The sequence below is a fragment of the Zosterops lateralis genome, assembly GCF_965231275.1.
Source record: "Zosterops lateralis genome assembly, chromosome: 13".
Classification (NCBI taxonomy): domain Eukaryota; kingdom Metazoa; phylum Chordata; class Aves; order Passeriformes; family Zosteropidae; genus Zosterops; species Zosterops lateralis.
The window spans coordinates 8,825,572-8,847,138 of NC_139773.1; the positions used below are offsets into that span (position 1 = coordinate 8,825,572).

General features: G+C 42.9%; 2 protein-coding genes across 4 annotated transcripts in view; one reads left to right on the forward strand and one right to left on the reverse strand.

Annotated features, from left to right (window-relative positions):
• The first annotated feature begins 3,503 nt into the window (after nucleotides 1-3,503).
• Nucleotides 3,504-14,843, forward strand: LYSMD2 (LysM domain containing 2). Of its 2 annotated transcripts, none has more exons than XM_083871056.1 (3): nucleotides 3,504-3,743; nucleotides 7,275-7,605; nucleotides 14,065-14,843. In XM_083871056.1, the coding sequence occupies exons 1-3, from the start codon at nucleotides 3,546-3,548 to the stop codon at nucleotides 14,127-14,129; spliced, it is 594 nt and encodes a 197-aa protein (XP_083727182.1). In that variant the 5' UTR covers nucleotides 3,504-3,545; the 3' UTR covers nucleotides 14,130-14,843. The 2 variants fall into 2 exon arrangements, with proteins under 2 accessions (XP_083727182.1, XP_083727181.1); XM_083871055.1 differs by having other exon boundaries at nucleotides 3,515-3,743; nucleotides 7,275-7,612.
• A 3,310-nt stretch (nucleotides 14,844-18,153) lies between these two features.
• SCG3 (secretogranin III) overlaps nucleotides 18,154-21,567 on the reverse strand; it is a gene marked incomplete at its 5' end in the record, with an annotated part of 28,062 nt that continues 24,648 nt past the window's right edge. The window contains one exon of one of the 2 annotated variants that reach the window (XM_083870634.1): nucleotides 18,154-21,363. In XM_083870634.1, coding sequence (XP_083726760.1) covers nucleotides 21,245-21,363 — 119 coding nt within the window. In that variant the 3' untranslated portion in view covers nucleotides 18,154-21,244. The remainder of the gene's footprint in view (nucleotides 21,364-21,567) is intronic. The other variant, XM_083870635.1, reaches the window with a different exon arrangement.

Sequence of the window (21,567 nt, forward strand, 5' to 3'; positions counted from 1 at the left end):
TGCTGCATGAGTAAATATTGAAATATATGTTTTCCAGCCTTAACCAATTCCTGTCCAAAGATTTTATGTAAGAATGCAAACCTAATATTATCCAGGTCTGAACATGTCCCTGAGGAAAAAAAATGGAGAAAGGGACTTCATCTTTTTCAGACTCAGCTGTAAGTAAGTCTTAGGTCGGAAGACACTCCACTTATCTTGGCTGAGCTTTATGAAATGAATCCTTTCATTTCTAAAATTGTGTTTCTAGCTGCCACAGTTGCAGCAATAACCTCCCAAAGGTGAAATGAGTAACAGATGTAGCAATGTCTGCAGCCAGCCTTGGGACAGTGAGTCTGAGGAGTGAACTCCTCTGTCCCACATTAGTCCGATGAGTGTCGAGTCCAGTCCTCAGATATGTGACTTCAGTGAGCAAGAAACAGGTTTGGACAAGTACAGCTCCTTGAAATCGGGAGCTGCTGTGGGGAAAGAGATCACAGACGAAGGAATAAGGAAACAGCAAAGACAGAAGAGAACAAGGGGAAAGGAAGTGGAGTCATTAGTGCCCTGAGGCTCCCTGAACAGAGAAAGTCATGATTAGACAGTGAATTCAAACTAATTGCCATGTAGCCCCTGCCCATCAGCAAATACCAGTGGACATCAGAAGCTGCTGATTCAGAGATCAGGAGGAGGAACTGGGGAGCTGAGAATCCCAAGGCTATAGCAGAGACTCTTTCTAATGTGGCAAGTTTGGTGTCCTGACGCTGAATGGTCACACCTTGAGGGGTAGGTAACCCTTCCCTCTTTCTGCCTGTTAGACGACCTCCCCTTGTCTGAGGGAGACACAATTTTTAAAAATGAGGTGTCATTAGCAGGATACTTCTAGTTTCTTCTGTAACTTTGAATGCAAATTAGAAGATACAGGTAAAAATGGGTTGCCTAACCAAAGCTCTTGCTCAAATTTCTAACTCAATTTTTTGTTTAGAGAGTATTCACTTTATGTAGGAAAAAAGGCAGTCAGCTAATCAGATCAAGTATCTTGGCAACAACCCAGATTCAAATGTTCCTCTGGCTATAATATGGATTTTGAGATAAGAAACAAACATTTCCACAAATTGCTGACACAAAGAAAGGACAACCCAGCAAGACCAGAAGAAAAAACTTCATCTACACCTGAAAAGGTTTATTCCTAAAATAAAGCTTTCAATATTAAAATGTCTGTGGTATCTTTATACTACTGCAAGGGATGGTTCTGCTGTACTCAGAGTTGTGACAGGTGATTTAAAGTGTATTGCACACACTTTCCATACAATTAGAGTTTAAGATAACATTAGAGGGAATAATACTGTCTAATATTAGTGTACTTGTCTAGAATATTCCAAACTGATTGATACTGCACGTTCAGCTTATTGTATCACTAATGTTAAACAACATTTCCATTTTCTTGAATTGCAGCTCCCCTTTACTAAAAGCCATTTTAGCTGAAGTAACTGGTCTGAGTAATTCCAGCTCTAGGCAGGCATCCAGATGTTTGTAACTTCCATTAATCAGCCTGAAGAGGCTGAAGCTGATCTATGGCTCCACACTGCACACACAGTAGACATCTTTAATAAATGCTGACCTGCAGTTCAGCTCGTTGCTAGGTGGGTCATGGCTGAAGTGCTGATGCAGTTCTGCAGATCAAGTTGTTTCACAAGAACTTGAAAGCACTGAGATGTCACAATCTGCTGCTCACTTTCTTTAGCTGGTATAAACTCAACTGGACATCCCTAGGGGAGCCTCCAGCTTCCCAAATATATTGTAGACTGCAAAAAAATTAAACTGAACCTTTTCTTGCCATCAGTTTATAGTCTCTTGTACTGCTCTGGTCTGTCTATGCATTGCCTACAGCCCCTCTGCTCAGGATTGTCACACCGGCCTCCCATGTGATGGTGAGGTGCTGATGTGTCAGTCCTTACCAGCAACTTGTGAGTCTTGCATGGCAACTTTTGTATTTTTCTAACTTACATCTGGAAACTCATGGCTAGATTAACAATGTTTGTACTGTATTAATTAAAGAGACTCCATGACCACCACTGGACATAATCTGAAAACTACAACTAGGTATTATGTCAGATGATGTGCTTTTTTTTTTTCCCCAAATACTTGTGTGAATACACACTGGGCTGAGGAATGCTGAGGTTATGACATGCATTACTTTTTTGTTTAGGTTTAAGATAGAGATCTATCTTCCTAGGACTTCTCAGGAAAAAAAAACTTACACCACACTGGTGTTACACACACACACTTCCTGGAATCCCAGCCTGGTTGAGGTTGGAAGTGGCCTTGGAGAGGGATCTTCTCCAACAGCCCTGCTCCAGCACAGGCACCTAGGGCAGGCTGCTCTGGACATGTCTTGGTATTTTGGTACATATATTATTTCTGTACCATGTGCACCACCCATATGTGACACACAGTTTTCGTTAGAATGCTCCAGTTCAGCAATAATGGATCAGCTTTCCAAGCCCACTGTCAGGTTTCTTGGTGAGAAAGCCTCACTGAGAACAGTGTGACTACAATTAATTTTAATATAACAGTGTATTCCAATACCTGAAGGGAACTTACAAGATGGGGCAAGACTATCTGTCAAGAGCATGAAGTAACAAGACAGTGGGGAATGGGTTTAAATTTTAAGAGGGTAGGTTTAGATTAGATACTGGAGAAAAATGTTTACTGTGTGGGTAGTGAGACAGTGGAGCAGATTCCCAGGTGAGCTGTGGATGCCCCATCCCTGCAGGTGCTCAAGGCCAGGTTGGCCGGGCTTTGATCAACGTGATCCGGTGGAAAGTATGACTGCCCAAGGCAGGGAACTAGAAAGTATGACTGCCCCGGGCTTGGAACTAGATGATCTTTAAGGCCTCTTCCAACCCAAAACATTCAAGGGGTTCTATGATTCTAAGTCACAAGTTATTTTCCTCGAATGAGTTTTCCCATGTCTTGCTCTTGCAATAAATCTGGCATAATGAGACTTTCATATTTGGGCACTTATGCCCAAACTCTGACGGACCGCACTACTGAGCCAGCAGCGGCCAAAGGCGCCGCAGTCTCCCCAGCCAGGGGCACTCAGTGCCGGCTCCCTCAGCGGTGGTTATGGAGCACTGAGGGCCCCAGACCCGGCCTGTGCAGGGGGCACCCAGTGCCAGCTCCCTCAGCGAGGATTATAAAGCAATGAGCGCTGTACACCCGGCTCTGTGCAGGGGGCACTCAGTGCCGGCTCCTATAGCCGTGGTTACAGAGCAATGCGGACCGCAGACCTGGCTCTGTGCAGGGGGCACTCAGTGCCGGCTCCACCACCGAGGATTACAAAGCACTGAGGGCCGTACCCCCGGCTCTGTGCAGGCCCAGCCGGGCCCGGCGGTGCGGGGCGGGCGCTCCCCGCGCATGCGGGCTCTCGGCGCCGGGCGGGGCTGGGGCCGGGCCGGGGCTTCCGCCGGGGCCGGGCCCGTGTCCGGCGGCGGTGCCGGGGCGATGCCCGGAGCGCGGCCCGGGGCGGCGGCGTTGCGGGGCCGCGGGCGCTGAGCGGCGGGAGCATGGCCGAGGCGCTGCGCCCGGAGCCGGCGGGCGGGCTCGAGTCGGAGGCCGAGTTGTCGCAGCGGCTGGCCCGCACCAAGGCCCGCTCGTACGGCAGCACGGCGAGCGTGGCCGCGCCGCTGGCCGAGCGCTACGTGGAGCACCGGCTGAGCGCCGGGGACACGCTGCAGGGCATCGCCCTCAAGTACGGCGTCACGGTAAGGGAGCACCGCCCGCGGGGCCGGCAGCGGCGCTTACAGCTGGAGGCCGGCCTGGGCTGGAAGATACCTTAGAGATCCCCCAGTTCCACATGGCCTGCCGTGGGCAGGGACACCTTCCGCTGTCCCAGGAGCTCCATCCAGCCTGGCCTGGAACACCTGCAGGGATGGGGCAGCCGCAGCTGCCGAGGGCAGGCCCGGCCTGCAGGGCCCGGCGGCAGCACCCCGGACAGCGGGGACAGGTCTGGGCCCGGACAGCGGGATGGCAGCGAGGGCTTGGCCCGTAGGGCATTTCCTGCACAGCGGGCAAGGAACGGCGTGGGCACCGTGTTAGTTTTAGTTTCAGTATTTACAGTGCTGAAGTTAGGGCCTGCCCGGGGGTTCAGCGGGCAGCGCTGGTAGCAAAGGGCTGGAGCCGGCACTGCCCGGGGCTGGGCACTGGGGAAGGACACAACCTGTTCCCCCCCAGTAAACTTGTACTCGCACAGCTCTTCACCACTACACTCACTTCAGGTTGAAAAAGAAAATAAGTGTGATTAAACTTATCCTGAAAAGAAGCATTATTTTGTGCTCGACACACAGGCTGTGACAACAAGAAAGAATTTTTTTCAGTAGCTTCAGGGCTAAACATTCTCCCGTTAGTGATCTGCCTGCCAGCCCAGAGGTGAGGCACACATACCACTGATTTGAAAGTGTTGCTGCTTTTCTGTTCACTTTCTAGGGAGAAAGTAAGTTTACTTCTGTAAAAAAAGCTGAAAGGTTTATGGCAGCCTAGGACATGCAGAGTCCAATAGAGTCTACCAGCAGGACCTTCTATCACCATTCCAGATGGAGCAGAACTCACCTACCCTGCCTCATTCCCACTCAGGTGGGGCCCATATTTGATGTGCAGCTTCAATAGTCCCAACACAGGAAATTGCTCCAGGCTGAGCAGCTGATGAGCTTGGTACTGGTAGAGTCAGTGCCACTTTGACATCAGCTGAAAACGGCATCTTCTAGTTGGACTCTTTCTAGAAGAGCTACACTGTAGTCCCAAACCATTGGGTTCTGACTGGAGTGGCTTCTTTCCTTCTCTTGGTCTGCAAGATCTACTAAAGCCTTCCATCACCTTCAACAGCATTCAGCCTTCATTGTAAAAAGGGTTGAAAGTATTTATCTTCTCTTTTGAAGGATTACACCACTTCTGACTGATTCTTGTTGGCAGCAGGGTTAATGACACTGATTCACTAAGAGGGCAAAGCAGCTCCCTGCCTGTTAGATTTTTTTTTTTTTTTTTTTTTTTTTTTTTGCTTGTTTTTTTGCAGGACTTTCCATACAAAGTCTCTGGCCTAAATGTTTTAGTCATGTTACTCTTCTTCAGAAGAGTGTTTGCCCACTCCAATAAGGGAAACATACGAACAAATAACTAAAATAGTAGTTTTGTAGAAAAAAGGCATTTCTAAGCAATTTACAACTCCCTTTTAGCTGAAGTGAAGTTGTGAATCAAACCTGTACAAACAGCCCTAAGTTGTGAACCATAAACTTTTTAAATAATATGAGTTTGATAAGCTTTTGCTGTGCTAATGATGTAAAATATGTATGTGGGGGCTTTCCCCCAACATCTCATTGTTTGTTTGATTTAGTAATGTTCTGCTTAAGAAGCCAGAGCTGCATCATTATGGACTGCAGTTGAGAGAGGTTAAACTGACATGAAATGCCCCTTAAAGCAATGACAAATTCAGCAAAAACAGCCATTGTGTTTCTGTTTTAATGGGTTTCAGCCCAGGGTAGGAATGCATACAAACACATTTGCTTTTAGCAAAATGCAGACTGCTATGTGTTCACACAATGACAAGGACTGACTTCTCCTAAAGAGTCCTCTGTTTGTTTCCTGCATCGTGTATTCTTGGCTGGAAGTGAGAGTTGTAATGGAAACATCAGAATTATCTTTGGCTGCCACTGCCTCCAGTATTACTGGTTTTAGAAGTTTCCCCTGTGGTTTTCCTCACTAGGAGTTGCTTTGTAGCCAGAGGCATCCTGTCCAGTGCCTGCCTTTGCATGACTTGCCATAGAGAGTTCAAGACAGATAAAAATACCCTGCTGGGAGAGAGGGACCATTGTGGTTTGTTTGGCCTCATCCTCTGCCCTTCACCCCCAACCCTGGATACTGTCTGTTAATCTTTACAACTTGCATTTGTTGTATTTTCCTTTTGAGTAAATTAACACTGGGAATTCATGTTTATGGTTCATCCAGGTGCTGTGGCCCTTTTCAGGGGAGAAGGATGAGGACTATATTTCATTGTCAGTAGAAGTAGTTTTGATTAATTAGTTCAGTGCCAGTTTACAGCTTCAGTTAAAATATTAAACATGCACTAAAGCTTTTGCTCTTTCACAATGATAGATTTGTAGCTAATAGGCATTACTTCAGTCTTTCTAGCACTAAAAGAAGAAAACTCTTGTTAAATCCTGCTCTCCATACACCTCTGAATGTAGAGTCACACTGAGTTGTAGGAGTTGCACATACAAAGTAACCTGCTCAGGGCTGAGGGATGTTCTTTTTAGAATCAAGTACTTTTCATTATTGCTCAGTGCAGAGGTACAGACTTCCAAGTGCTATGAACTGGTATTTTAGGAAGAAATAACCAGAGGTAGAGTTACAGTGAAATAGGAGAGAGAATGGCAGTGCAGTGCATTATTTATCAGCTATTGAAGCATCACCTTCCAACTCCCCTGCAGTAGGATCTCAGTTTTCAGCTTCTGTATTGTATTTTTACAGAAAAGCTCCAGCTAGTATTTTAAACTTTTTTATACCCATCAAGACAGAAAACCTATAGAGATTTTAACAATTGACATTTACACTGGGGCCATTAGAACTCTCACGACTGAGTCAGGTAAAGCTTCCTTTATGCCCTTCAGATGGTGCTCAGCTTGGGAGAGAACTTGCACCCTTATACTCTGAGCTTTACTAAAAATGGTTTCCAGGCTTCAGGAGGTGGAAGAGTAGTGATCTCTTACTTGAGACACTGGATATTAGCTCTTCAGTTTTTAAATGGGATTATTAAATCTAAGCATTTCACCATTTTAGCCATCTGCATCAACAGGTTGAATCCTCACAGTGGCTTTATCCCCCTTGTTTGGATTCTGCATCATTTTTACCAGAGAGTTCACCTACAGGAGCTGCTAGAAGTTCTGAGCCTTATTGTAATATAAATCAAAATCAACAGTACTTTTGTGATAGAATTTTTGTTCCTTGGCAAGCTGTTCTGTGAGCCTACATAGAGACTGCAAGACTGTTCAAGGAAAGCATCTTTTAGGTAGTGCAAGACTTTGGAAAAAGTAGGATTGTGCACAAAAAGCTAGGATGTTAGCAAGGCTGAAACAGAACATACACTCTGAAGTCACTTTGAATGCAAACAAACTCTTTCCTGAAATAATTGCTGCTGCAAAGAAAGTATAGATTTATTTTAATTAAAGCTTGTATACTGCTTCAGAAAGTTAGTGCTTTATACTTTGCCAAAATCTAATAACTTATATTTTTTCTATCTTTTTCAGATGGAACAAATAAAGAGGGCAAATAAACTGTTCACTAATGACTGTATATTTCTGAGGAAAACCCTGAATATTCCTGTTATATCAGAGAAACCATTACTGTTCAATGGACTTAATTCACTGGAGTCTCCTGAGAACGAAACTGTTGACAGCTCCCCTTCTTGTGATGAAGGACGAGTGGCAGTTCAGGAAGAAAGTAGTTCTTCTCCCAGTCCTCAAGAGCCTGACAATCAGCCCACTGCACCAGAAGAATTATCTGCCAAAGATTTCCTACAGAGATTGGACTTGCAGATTAAGTTATCCAAACAAGCAGCCAGAAAACTAAAAGATGACAGTGTCAGGTAAATGCCACTTTTGGTGTTAAGCAACTTAATCTCACTCAGTAGTCTAAGCTGACCCCTCTTTTTGGGGTCTCAGACAACATCTCTGGCTTTTATTTGTCAACAGCAAGTGCCTGCTATCCTCATGCACCAGATACATTCAGAGCACAGCATTAGCAGGTGCCTTGCTATGGCAGTTGGAAAGGCTGCCTCACAACTGATTGTTTAGAGAATACAAATACTATTCCATAAAAGCCAGAAGGCCAGGATTATCCAAGATGTCTTGCTGTGTAACTAGGCAACTATTTAAGCAAAAACCACAGTTTTTGGTAGAGTGCTAAGCAAAGGCCTATGAGGAAGGTGACTGTGTACAGCAAGGCATGATTCTGATTTCCTTCTGTCCCAAATTGCCTCATAGTGTAAATATTCTCCATGATGCAGTTTCAGTTAAGCTTTCTTGTCTCCTTTCCCTGTGCAGTCCCCCAGTTTGTCTGCCTAGGCAGACTTCATCTTTTCTGAAGTCTTTCCACAGCCAGGAGCTCTCACATAGTTACTCACAGAAAAAGCAGTTCTTTCTGACCTGTGTGCCACAATAGTGGCACATACCCCCTCACATATGCAGGTATCCTATGGAGAATACAGAAAGACTCAGAGCAGGAGTGGGCTTCAGTAGTGTTTGTTTTCCGTGTTCTTGGGCCAAGCTTCCTCAGCTTCTTCACAGTCAGTCTCTTGGGCTGTCTGTCTGTTTATTCCCTGCAGAAATCCCCTCAGTGGGGGATGCTGAGGTGCTCCTTCTCACAATCAAAGGTATGACTGCAGGGGACTGGTACTGCTTCTCTTACCATTGAGCTGGAGAGAAGTTATGCCTGCAGATACATGCTTTGCTTTTGCAAATTTTTTCAATGCAAAACTTCATCCACCACCTTGATAGACTTCACATACTCTGATTTTGAGGGCAAGCAGAAGGTAACCTTTCAGGACCAAATTTATTGAGTATACAATTGCATAGTTTAAGAAATTATTTCAGCAACTTTAAAACTTTGTTCAGCAGACAAAAGTTTGAAGGAGAACAGTAAATTGTGTTTAGCTACTGAACAAGCCTCCCTTGGAGAAATATCCCCATACACAACTCTCCATTGCCAGGACACTGGTTTAGAGTCTCAGGGAAGGCTGGAATGCTTTCACCTCTTGTTGTCACACTTGTCAGTTACTTTCTTTTGAATTGGTTGCATGAAAGCTGTTGGAACTCAGAACCTTCTCTGTGCAAACTCTTCCACTGCCATTGTTATATTTGAAGCAATGTAGAGCACCTATCAAAATGTGCTGCTGCAGGCTTTTACATCATTAGATGTATATACCTACCACAGATTAGAGTAGGTGTTGACCCAGCAGTTAAACTGCGTAACAGGAAACCACAGTCCCTTGCCAGAGGAAGGCAATTATTTTAACATCCCTTCAACAAAATAACATACTAATTTAAAGAAGAAAATTCACTTAGACCTTGCTGCACCGTGAGCAGAGCCAATACAGTGGAAGTGACACTGGACAAATAGTACACTGCTGCTACTAATCACCATTTCCTACTGCTTCAGTTACAAATTGGGAATTGTAGACCTGGTACCAAGTAATCTCCCAAGAAATAATGTATACAGGAGGATGAGTTATTTTCCCAACTCCTGTTCAGATTTAACAAGTAATTCTGTTAATTATGCATACAACAGATTTTTTTGGTCAGGATGTTACAAGGAAGTATAAAAAGTACAGAGTTGCAGGCAGTCTGCTGAGCAGGATGTTGCCCAAAGCTTCTGAAGAGAAATAGCTTCCTGTGCATCTGATAGTCTTCATAATGTTCCCTTCTACATCTCTGCCCCTGGCTTTAGTTATGGCTCACAAAAGCCATCCTTGCCTTATGCTCTCCAGCACAGTTGGAAAGGACAGACCCCTTTACAGTCTGGCAGGAAGGGGCAAAGGACCAAAGTCAATGTTACTCTGCAGAGAACAGGAATAGAGAGACCATTGCCAAAAACCTAGGAGATACTTTTCAGCTGTCTACCATCAATGTTATATCTGGGTCTACACTGCAAGGTGGCAACATTTCTTACTGTGCTCCAGCAGCTCCCTAGAAGACACCTGTTCTCCTTCCTGCCCAGTCTTTTCATGTCCCTTGCTTAGAGCAGGAAGCTTTTGGAAATTGGACAGCCATGTTAATAAACCAGCCTCATGAATATGCAAGTTTTCTATTCTTAGAGTGAAAACTATTTATGATATTAGAGTTCTGTTTCCAGCTGCTCTGGCCTGTATTCAGGTTGCCTTGTCAAGGCCTGTTCAGAATTTGATGTGCCAACACTGCCGAGCACTTCCATGTCTGCTTGAGGGTAACAGAGGAGCACCTGGAGTTAATCCACTACCACCAAAAGGGACACTGGAACTCAAAAAACTGCAAGTAGAAGCAGACTATCAATTCCTGAACTTAAAGAGCCATAACTTCTCACCATACCATAAGTCTGATTTGACAGATGGTGAGAACCACGTCTACTAAATTGCTCTTTACTTTAGCCTCCTTTAAGTTGCCAAGAACGCATGTGCACACATGCACTGATTTGTATTAAACCACACATGGAAGTTTCATGGTCAGAAACTGCCCTGTGCTACAAAGGCAGCTTATAGAGTGAGTTACATTGTTTAATCAGAACTCTTGGAGTCACTCCCTTAAGTGCTCTTAAAGGAACAAAGTTTAGGTAGAAAAATTGGGGAGCACATAGTTGCAGATTTAGACTAGATATTAAACTATAATAGCTGTGCAAGCAGATGAGCATAAAAGGTTATAGAATGTGATCCACTCAGCTTGTGCCAGCTGCCTTTCACTATTAGAGTTTATATAAGCACATGGTTAGATCTACATGCAATAGTACTTTTACTAGAGTTTCATTGAGCAAGAAATCATGAGTTAATGAACCATTAATCATGCATATTCGCCCAAGATGCAGCTCAAGGCAATAAAGCCTTTTTGTTTTGAGCAATATTTTTACAGTAGGGCAAAAGAAATGCAAAAGGATTAATACAGTTGTCTGTAGCATATGTTATTAACTCATGTATTTGTATATTAGGGAAGAATACTCATTATTTGTTTTATCCATGCATGGAATAAAAGCAATTATGCTAATTTGAGAAAATACAGTGGTGCTTCACCTGGCCCAAAATTGTTAACACTGTTACACTGAAACTGACTTTAGTGATGCTTTTTGTATCACATAGTTGATTATGAGATAGTTGAACACCAGATGTCTAATGCAAGCTCTTTATAGAGTCCTTAAGACAGACTTAAACCATATACTGTGCTTCTGGAACAGGCCACATCTTCCTGCATTTGTCTTGGAGTGTCTAATTTTGAAAACCTTATAACAGAGCCTCTCTAATCAGTGATGGTGATTTGAGCCAATATAACTGGTGTTCAGGACAGGAACAGAACCTTGTACTGCCTTGATCTGAAACTAGGAGAGAGTATGGTCTTAAAGCCTTCCAAACTCGTAACTAATTGAGATAATTTGCCCAGTAATTTTTCACCCTCATTGGCTCTCAGCTGAGAAAAGTGATGCTTCAGTAAAGGAGGTTGTCTGTGGAGAATCCTTTCAGACATCCCAAAACTAACAACTCAGATTGCTGCCTTGTTTAATTGTGCATTCTAGAAGCATCCAAGTATTTGAGTGTACTTGCTGCCAGTCAGGTGTCCTTGCTTTTACAGAAGTGGTTATTTGTGGCCTGATGCACACCATGGCTTGCAGGAGACTTCTTTCAGTTCCTGTAACCCACTGGGCAGAGTGGCCACAGCTAACGGGAAGAGACAGCACTGCAGGGTGTTGTAATGCTGTGCTGTTCCTTTTCCAGCCCCTGAAGGACAATGTTGCTGTGACTTAGCTATTGCTATTTTAAGCATCTTAAAAGTGAAGTAAATTGTCTGGTCATTAAACATACACCCACTGCCATGGTGGTGCTTGTGGGTCACAGACCAGAGCTACTACTACATAATTTTATTTCATATAAAGCTCAGCTCGTTTTTAAGCCACCAGAACACACTTGTACTTGCTGTGTATGGTTCTGAGATCTCCATGAGTATTATTTCCTGGTCGTTTCCCTGATTTGGGGTGGTGTTACACACCTCCCAGAGCCTGGGACAGAAGAGCAGAAGCTGTTCTTGCTGAGCAGTTCCAAGCCTTGGTTAGAAATGTACTTTCTACGTTACACCAGTCAGTGCCCTGCTTCAGATCCAGCATAAAAAGCTGGTTTATAGCTCCGATGTCCCTGGCCTGAAGAGAGGCCCCTCCCAGGCCATAACCCCGTGCTGGCCTCCTGCCCTCTGCTGCCAACCCATGTCCCAGTGTGCCCTGCACAAGGGAGGAGGGGACAGACAGCCTGGACACTGGGTTTGGTGCTTGGATGTCTGAAGACCTGCTAATATAACATCATTCTTTCAGCTCTTCAGTTGTGTATATTCACCCATAATTAACTCATTTCAGTCCAGTGCTTGGCTGTTGCCATGTCAGGATGGATGGTATTCCTATAAGACTTTCAAGAAGAATGACTGAAAATCTGATTCTACCAGCCTTTGATTAGGAGGAAGGTCTTTTTGTGTAACTCTGCTACATTTTATTCTCCTAAAACGGGAAACATAACAAAACTAAGTAGTACAAAGTAAATTCCAATGTAGAGCATAGAAACCAAGTTTCTCCCCTACTGGAGTCTTAAGCTCTGAAAATAAAGAAGTTTTCCTTCATCCTCACACAGACTAGCGGGAGATTGCTGTTTTCAGCCAAGTCTGGCACATGTGGCTACACCCATTGCTCCAGAAGGGCATATGTCAGAGCTCCAGAATGAACTTTTTGAAATATTTAGCTTTGGCCAAGTTGTTATGGCTGAATTTTACAGTTCTGCAGTCCAGTCTTACAAGTCTGGTATGTTGATAGGTTTCAATTCTGAAAAAAAGCTTTAAAATGTCTTGAGAGAATTTATAAGTAAAAGTGGTTTAGAGCTTTTTTGACTAAACATGAGTTATTAGCTTTCTTATTTTACTGTCATGCCACATATCATGGAAAGCTTCTGCAAATGATATGTTATTAAAATTATAGTATTCCATGGCAGTTTTGGATGCAGAACTGGATATAATGAAGGATGCTATTTAAATGTATACAGACCATCTGCATCCTTGGTACTGGGTTGGTAGCATCACTAATGTAAAGACTAAAAATCTGTTCCCAGTACTACTGTAACCACACATCCCTGCAATAACAACCAGTTTCATCCCAAACTTGCTTTTCTTGAGGTTTCTTTTTTTGGCAAGACTATTTTAAGCAAAAGACATATTATGCCTTTGGCTTAAGATGATAATTTTGCTGGGAAGACAAGTGCACGTTACTCTGCTGTTTGGTTAGTTTGTAGGGTTCTTCAATTCTGTTTTGGGGGGTTATATGAAATTTAAATAGTAGATAAATAATCATGTTTATTAGGGAAAACTCTTCATGGTTTTGATATTGAAATATTTACTTTTTACCTTATATCGCTATTAGACTCTTTGGATGACTGTACCTTTGTATGAAGGTACTCACAATATTAAAAGTAATCCTTTCACAGTGTAGCAGCTGTAAAGTCCTTCCGTTCTTGCCAAAACACTGAACTTGGCAGCAGCTTTAAGGTTGGACTGTGAGGAACAAAACCTCGAAGCTACAGTGGTACAAAGCAGTGACCTCTGGGGAACTTGGCATCCCTGATTTAGTACTGGATGCTGCACTGCAATAGGTTTACATAACTCCTTTTCTTTTAAAGGCAATTTTGTCAGGTAGACAAGGCAGACTAATTTTCCTGAGGACGTTTTAAAAGCAACATTACTTTGCTTTATCCAGTTATTGCATTAACAATAGCAGTTGGGAGCAGTTGCTTTTTCCTAAGGAAATCCAAGTGATCAGTCTCAGTGGGGATTGATGCAGGGGAAGTAACATCAGGAATAGCCTTGCAGCATCAGGACACAGATCCACCCACAGCTTTGGGGTGATGAACTGCTCCTGTTCTTGCTTCCTTTGGTCTGTCTGTCCCTCCTGCCATTCCAAATGTTGGAACAAACCTCTAATGAAGCTTTATTTTTTTAAAAGAAGAAATGAAAAGCAACAGTGCAGGAACTCCAGCATGCCCTCAACCTTGTTTTCCTTTAAGTTTTTTTTATTGATTTGATCAAGAATACTTTTAAAAATACATTTTGATGTTGAACTTACACAACTTTACTTGGTTTCAGCATTACATTCTCAATATCTCAAGGACTCCAGAGGTGTGTAATTACAGTATTACACTGCAAATATTCCTGTTAGGCAAGGCTGGCATTGCCTATTTGATCCACTAGGAAAACTGGTCACCTGCAGTTTATTACAGTTTTACTGTTGAGACGTGGTATGCTCCTGACCTGATGATTATGATAATTTTCTTTTTAGAGATGAGGAGAATGAAGAAAGTCCCTATGCAACTTCTTCGTATCACCAGTAGAAGACAGATGTGATGGCCTGAAAACTTTCCATGAAATCAGTTCTTACAGAACTAAACAGTCAATAATTCAAAACCCAAGTCTTTTGGACTCATCCTCTTGATGTACTTAAAAGAAGTCATGAATGGGTAATTGCACTGAAATTATGACCTCTTCTGCCTTCCATAGGTTAATGTCCTTATGCTATATCAATAAAAGGTTTAAGCCTTCCAAAACTAGCAATGGCCTTTTTACCCCTTCTGTGCAAACTGTAGCATGGTAGCAACTATGAATCCCTGAGGTCACCTTTATGCAGGATGTTGATCTTTAGTAAAGATTTTGTAAATACTTGTTAAAGTGAAATTTGTTTTAAGTATTTAAAAATATTAAATAAGTTTGCTTGTAAATGACAAACAATGAAAGTAATAGAAATTTGCTTACTCTGCAAACATAGGCAAGTTTGCTGTGAAAGTTTTATCTACTTCAGGGCTGCAGAACTTGCCTGTGAACCTTGTGTGTGTCTGTGTGTGGTTATGATGTATTCCCAGAAAGGGGAATTCAGCTTGTTTTGATTAGTTAAAGCCTTTTTGGTTAAAGAACTGTTTGCATATTGGATTTCTACTCATAAAAGGGACGAGTTACGCAAGAGTTTTTTTTTGTGAGATATGACATTGGAATATCAGATGTGTGTTCTTGTGTGCAGTTAAATTTTGTGTGGTTTTAATTTAATAAAATACAAAAAATACTGATGTGTGTATTCGTAATGAAGTCAGCTTGGTTCTAGCCTGTTTTTTGGGAAGAATGGTTTGTCTAATTTCATGAGCTGTTAGATACTAGTTTCAGGGTAAATAATGTCTTTACCCTTTCCTAAGTGAGACCTGCAGGAGCTATCTGCCCTAGTTGTGCAGTCTGCTAAGATGAATAAGAGCACATTGGCAAGGCTTCCCTGTTCTGAGGAGAGGTGCCAGTATTCAGGTCTGCATGTGGACCCCATCTGAAGCTCAGGGAGGCAGAGTGCAGCCTGCAATCACTGGTGCCCTGAAGTTAGGGTATTAGCAACTTTTTGTTAAATATCCTATATTTTTTCCTCGAATATTCCATAAACTTCACAAAACTCTTGTAATTAAAGATTTGCTGGATCCCCTCTGCAACAGATGCAGTTTCCTATCTTTTAGCTCATCAGTATCACTCCCTTGAAGCAAAACCTTTCTGCAGTATGTTAAGAGGGAAACAATATGGAAAGTTTCATTAATTTACTAAAACCAGAAATAAAAATTCAAAGCTCAGCAACAACTGGTATTTCCCTAGAGCTGGCAGGAACTCAGAGCCAGCAGGCTCATTCAAATCAACTCTAGCTTGTCCTAAAGAGAAGGTCTGCAGTGGCACACAAATTAACAAGAACAGAAAAAGCTTAGAGTAGAGAAAAGGAAGTTCTGATTTTTCTTGACCAGTGAATTAGTTTTAGGTCTTGTATCTTTCTTAAATTGGGATTGTATCTATTCCTTACATGATTATAACTTCTCTTGTTGTCATTTAATTTCAGTAGAACATTACAAAGCCAGAATGAACTACTTTTCCAAAGGCAACCCTCGCTTCAAGCTCAGTTATATTTTATTATTCCACAGAAAAATGTAATCCTTTTGTACCAAAGAGCTGTATTTGTACCTGGTTTGGTACCCCCAGTGCTCCAGCACAGCCAGGCCTGGGGTTCTTTGCTGAGCAGGTCAGAAGAGCTCCCTGGCACAGGAACACTGCACCTCCTGCCTCCCAGACTGGGCTGCCCAGCCTCTGGGAAACACAATTCCATCGGCCTTTCCAAGAGCAGGGCTGTGCCTGTGGGCTGCAGGACCTGCAGGACAAGCAGCATGTGCACCTTTTTCCCTGACAGAAGCTGCCATACAGAAGCACAAGAGAGGAGGCAGCTCTGGCAGCCTGAACACACCAGAGCCCGTGGCTGCACACCCATCCCCTCAGACAGCAGCGGCCACACTGCAGATGATACATGATAATGTGCTGGTAACGAGCCCCTGATAAGCCACAGAACCCCTTTACAGCCACACACAGCTGGCACTCAGTGTAAAACCCACAGAGACAGCCAGGCCACCTGTGCCACACGAGGGTCCTCCCGCAGGGAGGAGCTCAGGGCCACCACTGCCCAACACAAAGGCCACCTGCAAGAGCCCTGCCTTGCCACCGCTGTCCCAGAGTTCCTCTCCTGCCACACAGACATTCCTCGTGGTGCCCCAAGGGCTCAGGGCCTCAACAGTTCCACTCCATCTTCTTTGGCTCTTCCCGCTGTGTCCGCAGCCTGCCCCAGCCCTGCCCTGGGGCTCTGCCCTGCCCTGGGGCCGGGCTCTGTCCGTGCCCGCTGGGGCTCGCCCTGTGCCGGGGCTCCTCACCTCTGGGCACCCTGGCTGTGGCCAGAGCTCACAGATTCTCTGTCCTGGCAGCCCCCGGGGGCGAAGAGCTGCATTTCCTATGTTTAATTAATGCCTGTTCCTGGTTTTCAGGTAGGTTAGATAGGTAGCTGTAGTGCATCACAACCCCTGGGGCAAATCCAGAGATGACTGCCTGGGTTTCGTGTACAGGTAAAACACTTCTGGGAGCTGCTTTGCTGTGCCTGTGCCAGCTCCTTGCAGCCCTTCTCTGCCAAGAGGCTCCATCACCTCTGTGGGTGTCACACAAAGGGCCCCGAGGCACCCTGGGCACCCTCTGCCCCAGGACAACTGAGCAGGTGAGAGGAAACAGTGCCTGGAATTTGTCTGTAATACACACAGAGTGAGTCAAAGTGTGGGGCTTTACTACTCTTAAAAGTGTTCTTAAGGCTCTGAAATAACTAATGTTTTAATGTCTTGATTCACATTTTCACTTTATTACTTAGCAAAGTGATGTATTTTCCTGTATATTTTATGTATTTTTATTCATTGCCATGTATATTTTGCTTCCCACTCTGCTTTAATTCTTCGTACACTTGTAGTTTTATTCTTTCTTTGCATATTTTTACCCATCCTGCCAGGTGTGGTTTAAGGTTTTTTCGGACTGGAACAGGGCAGTGTCAGGCTGAAGTGAAGCAGATAAAATTCCATGTTTTGCAGCTATTTTGTGCTGAGGAACCTGCATGTTTGAAGTTTTGTTTTTACATATATCTTCAAAGTTTGAAAAGTCAAAACCTGGGCAGGCTCAGACAAGGATCTTTTTAAGTGAAATACGTGGGATATAAGTGGTAAATAATCTGCATTTGGGACTCAGTTGCAATGTGGCTGGAGGCTGCTAAATCCCTGTGAATCCAGCTAACTCAGCCACCAGGTGCTGTAGCTGCATGTAACTTTCTCAGAAGGGCACCCCAGCCCTTCCTGCATGGCTGTGCTCCGTGGTGCAGGATGGCCTCAAAAAGCTGGGCAGCGTACAGAAAAGATGCATTCTCTCTGGCACACAACAGCAGCCTTGTCCTGCTTCCTGTGCTTTAACCCCAGCTGGCAACCCAGCCCCTCACAGGCACTCACTCACTCCCCACACACAGGGGTGGGGCACAGCACAAGGGTGGAAGGCAGAAAACTCACAAGTCGAGATAAAGGCGATTTAATAGCTAATGCAAAAGCTGGGCATGAAAGCAAAGGAAAGGAATTCATTCACCACTTCCCATGGGCAGGCGGGTGTGCAGCCATCCCCAGGAAAGCAGGACTCTGTAAGGAAGGGTTATTAGGGAAAACAAAACAAACGTCACTGAACACCTTCCCCCCTTCCCCCTCCTTCCCCAGCTTTACACACCGAGCATGGGCTGGGACATCCCCTGGGTCTGCTGGGACCAGCTGTCCTGCCTGGGTCCCCTCCCAGCCTCCTCAGGGCTGGGGTGAGGAGCAGGAAAGGCCTTGGCTCTGGGCAAGCTCTGCTCAGCAGGAGCTAAAACGTCTCTGTGTTATCAACACGTTTGTGTTTCCAGCACAGATCCAAAACATAGCCCTGTATTGGTTACTGTGGAGAAAATAAAGTCTACCCCAGCCAAAAGCAGCACACTAATGTAGCTTGTAGTAAAGTGTTTAATAAAGTACAGTATCAGAAACAATAGTCTATTAGAAAAGCTCAAAAGGTGAATACCATATTATTGTATTTATTACATTTTCAGTGATAATTTAGAAGTGAAGGATTTTTGAAGGATCCAGCAGAGATAGAAACACCACAGAAACCGATTTTTGTCAGTTTTAAAACAGAGATGTGCAGTTGTTGAAAATACCTTTCTCACCAGGAAGAAAGCAAGCACTATGATTTACTAATTATGGCAAAAACACACAGCAGTGCATGTCAAGCCCTAATGTGCTCCAAGTGTTCCCTGCAAAATAAGGATTGATGTGTGGTGCAGGTTGAAACTTGCGTCACTCGGTTTGATTTTATTTCGAGCAAGTCACAGTGCTTTAGGAATGCAGGGTGATTCATCAGGCTGGCTGTGTTTCACTGCCTGGTTCTGAGAGGCGTGATGTACTGATAGATGTTCATTCCATGTACCAGCAATGGAACCAGTATTTGAAACATTCAAGTAACAAGTTTAGTGGGCTTGGACAGGATGGAAAGTGAGTTTGAGGAACTGTAGCTGTGATTTCTGGTCTGTCAGAGGCTTGCTCTGTTCTCAGCTACTCATCAGGCTGCTTCAGTTATCTCCATGTGCGCCCCAGGGACGCACAGCAGCAGGGTAAATACAGAGCAAGTCCAAGAATGTGCATACTCTGAAATACAATCAGGTCATACCCATTGTTGGGTTTGTGTTTTCCTAAGTTATGTCACTGGTACTTGGTTGAAACAATAAAATTTGCAAAACTGAGAGGTTAACAAATATCACCACACACTGTTCATAATCACTGGTCAGTAGTTGATGACATCTGCCCTTTAGTACCAGACTTGTGAGAGGATGAAGTAAGAAACTAACTTCCAATGAAAACTGAAATTATTCTTATACTACTCATCATATTGACAGGATGATAGGAGAAGAAAATTTGGGGTCTTTTTTAAAGTAGTCATTGGGGAAGGATAGTTTGTCCTTTTTTGCTTTTTCAAGTGCAGATCCTAGGCCACAACCACTTCACCAGCTGTAAAGGTCTACGGTTAGTTACCATCCTCCTGATTTCTGTCATAAATCCAAATTTGGGAAACAGTTTGCTTTTCCCATGTGATGATGACGTAAGAAAGGAAGTCAGAAGCTGTTGCACAATGCAACTGAGATCTACAGGGGCATAAAGAAATTTGGATCTTTGGGAACAATAGCAAATAATAATAAACAAACACAAGGGTTTAGATGAGAACAAATGCACTGATTTAAAATAATATTAATTCTTTTTCCTAATTATTTTCTCTGTAGAGTTTCTAAGGGACTATTTGTCAGAGGAAGCTTACATTGATTACATTTTTGAATAGAGTTTTTACCTGAAAAAAAAATAAATCACCATTAGTGACTGATACTGCAATTCAATGATTCACATCAGGATGTGTATGAGCAGGCAGTGATGATGTATTTTGTGGATGCTAGAAAACATTCACTGGCTTATGTTTCATCAGTTTGCAAGGAGTTATTCTGTTACACCTCAGTGCTATCACATTCACTTCATACTGATTATCAACAGTGCTCAGTTGACAATTGACATTTTGCAGGGATTCCAGAGTTTACTTTAGTTGGCTGAAAACATTGCTCAAATCTCCTCCTCTTTAATCTCCAGCTGTGAGGAAGGAAATGACCCAAGGAGTGACTTAACACTTACAGAACTTTGTGCTATGCAGGCAGTGCTCTAAGTCAGTATCTCCATTCACTGGCAGGCAAATTCCAACCTTTTTTATCTGTATCAATCTCAGAGATATCATAAGTTAAAAAAACAATTCAGAGAAGGGATAATCTCAATTATGAATGAGCAGTCTCTAAGTAAAGAGTACAGGGCTTTCCTGCAGTTCCTGCAGGTGACAGGTCTAAGGCCTTACATCCTCTGGGACTCTGTTTGAAATTTACCTTTCTAAATGCTTCTTTACCTTTGATCTTGCTTCATCAGTTCTTCATACATAAAGTTATCCATTCACTTAAAGATAAAAGACCACATAAACCGTTCTTCCAAAACTTTGTTAGTTGAGGAAGAAGAATGAGGATGACATTTTTGGTTTTCCTTTTGATCCTTTGGGAAGTACCAAATTCTTGGCCAGTGCTAGGATATACAGGCCAAAATAAAAAAGGAGTTCTCCAAGATAACAGTGCTCAGCACAGAACAGGGGTCAGAAATCAGACCACAGCCTTGATATTCAGAGATACTGAGATACAATAGGTTATTTAAGTCCTTCTGAAAAGCAGGGCCCATTTTCCTAAAAGCATCTCTAGTTGTGTACTTTGCTTTCCATACAAAATGACTTGAATTGCTTTCTTTTTTTTTCTTTAGAGAAATCAATGGCTATTTACACTTGCTATCAGGATATTCACATCAGGAATTCAACTAATTATGCATGCACAATCATCAAATGGTGCAAAGAGAATGTTCACACATGCTGAAGAGGAGAATACAGCTCTGTAATATGGAAGGCAATTGTAATGTCTAAGATTTATCAGTTAGCTAAGGACACTACAGTCCAAGTTACAGAATACTACATAAAGAAATAAAGGATCAAAAAAAAGGTGTTAGTATTTAAAACCAAAATAAATGAATATAAAATAATATTAAGATTAATGAAAGCTTTAATAGGTAAATTATTTTCAAATATTTTATTTAGAGAACTATGAACTATTTTCTCATAATGCCCTTTACATAGTTGCATCTATAGAAAGCTTGTTGAGTGAAAGCAAAAAAATGTAGCATTAAAAGAAATTTCCATCAGGAATTATTGTTTTAGCTACAAAAGTAAACAAAACACAAACAATAAATCAGAGAGCATTACAGAAATATTTACCTTATCAAATAGAAATTCAGTGTCAGAATTTGGTGTTTAGGGTTGATTTGTGAATGTAGGAAAATACAGTATGCAGAAAGTGAATGGAGCACTACAGCTCTTCATTTCTGTCTAGAGTTGTCAGTACAATGTAAACAGAGCATTTCTAATGATATCCTCAAATTAACAGATCATAAGTCATTGAGCCAGGAGTGGGGGAAACTATAGACTAGATTTCTACAGGTTTGGCAGTCACTAAATTTTTACAGGCTGCCATAGATACGTTTAATTACATCAGCCTCTTCTTTGTCCAGGATGCCCTTGTCCACATAAGCATCAGCTTGCTGATCAATGAAATCTCTCAGCTTTGAAAGATCATAGTCTGAAAAACAAGAATTCATTTGCACAATGAGTCACTGCCATCATACTGCTTCACCTGAGAAACAATGTCATTGTAAAGTTCATCCAACCAACGCACTTAATCAAACATGAAGAGAATTCTCTCTAAGTGCAGCTTGTGAATCCATTAAAAAACCCAAAACAGCTGCACAAAGTCTTTTACACACCATGGTGCTTTTATTATCCA

Excerpts from the sequence above, each read along its gene's own strand:
- LYSMD2 (XM_083871056.1), top strand. The coding sequence starts at position 3,546 with ATGGCCGAGGCGCTGCGCCCGGAGCCGGCGGGCGGGCTCGAGTCGGAG. Across the intron at positions 3,744-7,274 it reads CCCTCAAGTACGGCGTCACG|ATGGAACAAATAAAGAGGGC; the intron begins GTAAGGGAGCAC and ends TATCTTTTTCAG. Across the intron at positions 7,606-14,064 it reads CAGAAAACTAAAAGATGACA|AGATGAGGAGAATGAAGAAA; the intron begins GTGTCAGGTAAA and ends TTTTCTTTTTAG.